General features: G+C 45.5%; 1 protein-coding gene across 1 annotated transcript in view; it reads right to left on the bottom strand.

The window, feature by feature from the left end:
- LOC138852655 (uncharacterized) overlaps positions 1-7,616 on the bottom strand; it is a 445,859-nt gene that overhangs the window by 407,919 nt on the left and 30,324 nt on the right. The window contains exon 3 of the mRNA XM_070084742.1: positions 7,027-7,159. Within this exon, the coding sequence (XP_069940843.1) occupies positions 7,027-7,159 (133 nt within the window). The remainder of the gene's footprint in view (positions 1-7,026; positions 7,160-7,616) is intronic.

Below are 7,616 nucleotides of genomic sequence, written 5' to 3'. Positions count from 1 at the left end.
CATCTTGCCAATTTACTGGCTTATTTTTTTCAGTAATTATTTAGGAACCATATGTTCCTAATTTAAGATCCCGAAGTGTGAGTTGGGGAATTGAGACGGTAGGCACTGAAGACGGGACAATATCAGAGACCTGTTTTTTCTAAAATCCCACATGTCTTCGAGGTACATCAGTATTAGTAAAATCTCCTCAGTTATGTGGGTGAAAAGTTAATTCAGGATTGGACTTGTAAAAATTCATCCACATAGTTTCTCACAGCATAAAAGAAATCCTCTTTCTCCCTAATTAACACAACGGATATTCCTTTCTCTTAAGAAAACTGGGCAACTGCGAGAATATACAGGGTGAGCCTCAGAAGTTTAGGCAAATGGTAAGTTGGCTGCAGGATGAATTGTTATAGTCAGCTGCACCAAACTAGGCATTCTGCTTTTGACTTGCAATATTTAGCTGGGCGTCTATAGCGCTAGCAGTTTCTATATTGTTGTGGTGTACGGATTAATTCCCGTACTTGTAAATACTGTCCCGCTATGTATATATACTGAGGTGGAAGTTCTCAGCAATCAAATGTTAATATAGCTATATTACAAGGATACCGTCTTCGACCGTGAGCAGGATGGATGTAAGTGTCTACTTTAAGAATCGGAAGGTCTTGGAGCTCGAGTTAGTTACATAATGCCTGCATCACACGTCAGAAAGCTTCGTTGGACTATGAGGTGCGGAAGAAGAACAGTTTCCCAGTAAGAATTAACTGAAGAATGCTTACGTATCGTGACAAGTGTCGTCAATAGGACTATGAGGGGACATGCTGCGAACTTGCTCAGTGTTCTGGCTGAGGAAACATCAGCAGCTGAGAAAACATCAGAGGTTGAGGAAACATCAGGGGCTGAGGAAACACCAGGGGCTGAGGAAACATCAGAGGTTGAGGAAACATCAAAGGCTGATGAAACATCAGGGGCAGAGGAAACATTAAGGGCTGATGAAACGTCTGGGGCAGAGGAAACATTAAGGGCTGATGAAACATCAGGGCAGAGGAAACATCAGGGGCTGAGGAAACATTAGAGGTTGAGGAAACATCAGAGGCTGAGGAAACATCAGGGGTAGATGAAACATTAAGGGCTGATGAAACCTCTGGGGCTGAGGAAACATCAAGGACTAAGGAAATAAAAAACAAAAGGTTATAGAAAAAAAATATTTAATGATCATTAACAAAAATGACTGACAAGATGTAGAGCGTCTGACACAGTGTGTTGTTTATGGTTCTTTTATAAGGCGTTACTGAGAGGCCTGACCAACACACTCCAGGTACCTACGTTCTGGAGGTCCCCTGACCAACACACTCCAGATACCTACGTTCTGGAGGTCCCCTGACAAACACACTCCAAGTACCTACGTTCTGGAGGTCCCCTGACCAACACACTCCAGGTACCTACGTTCTGGAGGTCCCCTGACCAACACACTCCAGATACCTACGTTCTGGAGGTCCCCTGACAAACACACTCCAAGTACCTACGTTCTGGAGGTCCCCTGACCAACACACTCCAGGTACCTACGTTCTGGAGGTCCCTTGACAAACACACTCCAGGTACCTACATTCTGGAGGTCCCCTGGTGGCCTGGTGGTTAAGGCTCTCGCTTCACACGGTGAGGGCCTGGGTTCGATTCCCAGCCAGAGTAGAAACATTGGACGTGTTTCTTTCACCTGTTCTCTATGTTCCCCATCAGTAAAATGGGTACCTGGGTGTTAGTCGACTGGTGTGGGTCGCATCCTGGGACACTGACCTAAGGAGGCCTGGTCACAGACCGGGCCGCGGGGGCGTTGACCCCCGGAACTCTCTCCAGATAAACTCCAGATACCTACGTTCTGGAGGTCCCCTGACCAACACACTCCAGATACCTACGTTCTGGAGGTCCCCTGACAAACACACTCCAGGTACCTACGTTCTGAAGATTCCCTGACCAACACACTCCAGATACCTATGTTCTGGAGGTTCCCTGACAAACACACTCCACGTACCTACGTTCTGGAGATCCCCTGATCAACACACTCCAGATACCTAAGTTCTGGAGGCCCCCTGACAAACACACTCCAGGTACCTACGTTCTGGAGGTCCCCTGACCAACACACTCCAGATACCTACGTTCTGGAGGTCCCCTGGCAAACACACTCCACGTACCTACGTTCTGGAGGTCCCCTGACCAACACACTCCAGATGCCTACGTTCTGAGGGTCCCCTGACAAACAAACTCCAGGTACCTACGTTCTGGAGGTCCCCTGAAAAACACACTCCAGGTAACTACGTTCTGGAGGTCCCTTGACAAACACACTCCAGGTACCTACGTTCTGGAAATCCCCTGACCAACACACTCCAGATACCTACGTTCTGGAGGTCCCCTTACAAACACACTCCAGGTACCTACGTTCTGGAGGTCCCCTTACCAACACACTCAAGATACCTACGTTCTGGAGGCCCCCTGACAAACACACTCCAGGTACCTAAGTTCTGGAGGTCCCCTAACCAACACACTCCAGATACCTACGTTCTGGAGGTCTCCTGACAAACACACTCCAGATACCTACGTTCTGGAGGTCCCCTGACAAACACACTCCAGGTACCTACGTTCTGGAGGTTCCCTGACAAACACACTCCAGAAACCTATGTTCTGGAGGTCCCTTGACAAACACACTCCAGGTACCTACATTCTGGAGGTCCCCTGACCAACATATTCCAGATACCTACGTTCTGGAGGTCCCCTGACCAACACACTCCAGATACCTACGTTCTGGAGGTCCCCTGACAAACACACTCCAGGTACCTACGTTCTGGAGGTTCCCTGACCAACACACTCCAGATACCTATGTTCTGGAGGTTCCCTGACAAACACACTCCACGTACATACGTTCTGGAGATCCCCTGATCAACACACTCCAGATACTTACGTTCTGGAGGCTCCCTGAAAAACACACTCCAGGTACCAAGGTTCTGGAGGTCCCCTGACCAACACACTCCAGATACCTACGTTCTGGAGGTCCCCTGGCAAACACACTCCACGTACCTACGTTCTGGAGGTCCCCTGACCAACACACTCCAGATGCCTACGTTCTGAGGGTCCCCTGACAAACAAACTCCAGGTACCAACGTTCTGGAGGTCCCGTGACCAACACACTCCAGATATCTTCGTTCTGGAGGTCCCTTGACAAACACACTCCAGGTACCTACGGTCTGGAGATTCCCTGACCAACACACTCCAGATACCTACGTTCTGGAGGTCCCCTTACAAACACACTCCAGGTACCTACGTTCTGGAGGTCCCCTTACCAACACACTCCAGATACCTACGTTCTGGAGGCTCCCTGACAAACACACTCCAGGTACCTAAGTTCTGGAGGTACCCTGACCAACACACTCCATATACCTACGTTCTGGAGGTCCCCTGACCAACACACTCCAGATACCTACGTTCTGGAGGTCCCCTGACAAACACACTCCAGGTACCTACGTTCTGGAGGTCCCCTGACCAACACACTCCAGATACCTACGTTCTGGAGGTCCCCTGACAAACACACTCCAGGTACCTACGTTCTGGAGGTCCCCTGAGAAACACACTCCAGGTACCTTCGTTCTGGTTGTCCCCTGATAAACACACTCCAGATACCTTTATTCTGGAGGTCCTCTGACAAACCCCCTTCAGATACCTACATGCTGGAGGCCCCATGACAAACACACTCCAGATACCTGCGTTCTGGAGGTTCCCTTACAAACACACTCCAGGTACCTTCATTCTGGAGGTCCCCTGACAAACACACTCCAGGTACCTTCATTCTGGAGGTCCTCTGACAAACACACTCCAGATACCTACATTCTGGAGGTCTCCTGACAAACATACTCCAGATACCTACGTTCTGGAGGTCCCCTGACCAACACACTCCAGATACCTACGTTCTGGAGATCCCCTGATAAACACACTCCAAGTACCTACGTTCTGGAGGTCCCCTGACAAACACACTCCAGATACCTACGTTCTGGAGGTCCCCTGAAAAACAAACTCCAGGTACCTACGTTCTGGAGGTCCCCTGACCAACACACTCCAGATACCTTCATTCTGGAGGTCCTCTGACAAACACACTCCAGATACCTACATTCTGGATGTCTCCTGACAAACACACTCCAGATACCTACATGCTGGAGGTCCCCTGACAAATACACTCCAGATACCTACATGCTGGAGGTCCCCTGACAAACGCACTCCAGATACCTACGTTCTGGAGGTCTCCTGACAAACATACTCCAGATACCTACGTTCTGGATATCCGCTGGTGAACACACTCCAGATACCTACGTTCTGGAGGTCCCCTGACAAGCACACTCCAGGTACTTACATTATGGAATTCCCCTTACAAACACACTCGTGGTACCTTCGTTCTGGAGGTCCCCTGACAAACACACTCCAGATACCTACGTTCTGGAGGTCTCCTGACAAACACACTCCAGGTACCTACATTCTGGAGGTCTCCTGACAAACACACTCCAGGTACCTACATTTTTGGAGGTCCCTGAACGTCCCATGACAAATACACTCCAGGTACCAACATTTTAAAAGTCACCTAACAAACACAATCCAGGTACTTACATTCTTAAGGCCCCTTGATAAATTCACTCCAGATATCTACTTTCTGGATGTCCCCTGACCAACATACTCCAGATACCTACGTTCTGGAGGTTCCCTTATTAACACACTCCAGGTACCTTCATTCTGGAGGTCCCCTGACAAACACACTCCAGGTACCTACTTTCTGGAGGTCCACTGACAAACACACTCCAGATACTTACGTTCTGGAGGTTCCCTTACAAACACACTCCAGATTCCTTCATTCTGGAGGTCCCCTGACAAACACACTCCAGATACCTACGTTCTGGAGGTCCCCTGACAAACACACTCCAGATACCTACGTTCTGGAGGTTCCCTTACAAACACACTCCAGATTCCTTCATTCTGGAGGTCCCCTGACAAACACACTCCAGGTACCTACGTTCTTGAGGTCCCCTGACAAACATACTCCAGATACCTACGTTCTGGAGGTCCCCTGACAAACACACTCCAGATACCTTCATTCTGGAGGTCTCCTGAGAAACACACTCCAGGTATCTGCATTTTTGGAGGTCCCTGGACGTCCCATGACAAATACTCTCCTGGTACCAACATTTTAAAAGCCTCCTAACACAATCCAGGTACCTACATTCTGAAGGTTCCCTGATAAATACACTCCAGGTACCTAATTTCAGTATGTTTCGCAACACACTTTGGATATCTAATTTCTAGAGTTCCTGTAGCAAACACACTCTAAGTGCCTAATTTTTTAGAGGTTCCATAACAACACACTACGGGTGCATAATTTTTGGATTTCCTTCGACTAACAATCTCTAGGTACCAAATTTCTATGTCTCTAAAATAAATTACACTCTAGGTACCAGATTGCTGAAGATGCCTAGATAAGTACACTCCAGATTCCTAATTTGTGTATGGGGGAGATCCTCGACACATACTTCGGGTACCTAATTTCTAGAGATCCCATGCCAAATTCTCTCCAGTCATTTAATTTCTAGAGGACTGTGGACAAACACACTCAAGACACCTTTTTTCTGGAGGTTCACTGACAAACACAATCTCTAGAAGTACCACTCTACCCTGTACAACCAGATGTTCATACCTGAACACTCTCTGTGGTAAATGAACAAATACTTTTCAATAGAAATATTTTGCGCCTTCTGTCTGTCTCTCTCTGTCTCTCTATCTCTCCGTCTCTCTCTCTCTCTCTCTCTCTCTCTCTCTCTCTCTCTCTCTCTCTGCCATTTAGAAAATTTGCATTGCACTGTGAGTCTTTCCTCAGTATTTATCAGTATCTCACCGCTGTGTTTGCACAACATACATGAGGATCGTCCTCATTTAACATCAACATGCTGTAATTTTTAGAAAATTATATTTTACCGAAAATATAGTCCAAGACCTAAAGGAAAATATGAAGGAAACACAAGTTCAGCTTTTATTGACCTATTAAAGAAATACTTAGAGGAAAACATAACTTAAAAAGCTCTACATAAACTACTTGAGACAGCTCTACACTGAGCAAAATAGAAATTTATAGAGCTCTACAAAGAGTGAAAATTGATGTGATACAAGTCTTCACAGATAATGTTCAGTTAAGAAAAAAGAAAAAAAAAACTTGAAGCTTTTCACAGTTAATCACGGTATGATGATGCTGTACACGGATAGAAACTGTATTAAAAAAGACATATTAGATGCACTGGATATAAGTGTTAAGGTGATACCAGAAAAAAAGTAGAGTTGTAGATGAATGAAAGAAACTTACAATGACAAAAGTTCTTTAGGTGACTTTAATGATAGTATTTTAAAGAGGTTCGTGAGTGGGTGTACCTGGGTGTGAGTTAGACCTTAACACGGGCCAGTATATCATACGAGTGATTATTGGACGAGGCCTGGTCACAGACCGGTCTGCAGGGGCGTTGATTCCTGAAACCCTCTCCAGGTATACTCCAAGTATACAGAATTTGCTCGGAATGATTGTATTTTCCATTTAATCACCCTAGACTAAACACTAAATACTCAATACACACATACTCACCTATGTACTCCCACATCATAACTTCAACAATCACTTTGAACCTTTTATCCATTGTTGACAGGAATATAATTGAACCATTGTTTTCACAAAAAGCATTTTAGACTATAAGAATATATCTATTGTCTTATACAAAATTTAATTCACTTATAATTAATAATCTACTGTACAACTATAAAATAATTACTGTCCTACTGTACAACTATGATATACTCCTTAGTGTTAAGTAGTCTGTAAGCCAATAATGTTAAGTTGACCCATAATGCTTACGCATAATAGAGGCTCTCTTTGCATTGCAACCCACTATTGTAAATATAAAATCTCAATGTACTGTTTACAAAGACATAAAATAAATAAAAATAAATAAATAAAATAAAAATGAAATGTCTCACCTGTATATAGGAGTGCCAACGTCGCCGTGGTAGAAGAGCACTAGATGAGTCGAGTCGTTACCAAGGGGCGGCTCCATATCGCAGGGAAGCAACACACGTCCACCCTTCACCGCCCACACCTCTCTTAGCGGACCTGCAGCAAACACAATAGTTTAAGAATTGATCGCAAGTGGCTTAAAGATTGTTTATTGTAAGTTAGAGGAGCTTAATGCGTTATATAATATACAAAGCATATAGTATGTGATTACTGTGTTGCATGTTTCACATGAAAGTTGTGTATGTGTGTGTGAGAGAGAGAGAGAGAGAGAGAGAGAGAGAGAGAGAGAGAGAGAGAGAGAGAGAGAGAGAGAGAGAGAGAGAGAGAGAGTCGGCCTTCAATGAAGAAGGTGAGAGAAGTCTGTCCTCGGACAAATACATTATACCCAGATACTCCACCGAGGCTGGTAACACGGAGAGGTTCTACGAGCATAACACATTTGCTTATTCTTCCCGAGGTTAGAGCGAATAATATTCACTTGCATTCCTGAGTCCATGAACAGACAGACAGGCTTATCAGACAAAGTGGCTTCGACACTAGGACCTATACACAA

This window comes from Cherax quadricarinatus, chromosome 13, assembly GCF_038502225.1.
Source record: "Cherax quadricarinatus isolate ZL_2023a chromosome 13, ASM3850222v1, whole genome shotgun sequence".
Lineage (NCBI taxonomy): Eukaryota > Metazoa > Arthropoda > Malacostraca > Decapoda > Parastacidae > Cherax > Cherax quadricarinatus.
Note: the sequence above shows the minus strand (reverse complement) of the source record. Positions and strands in the feature narration are given on the sequence as shown.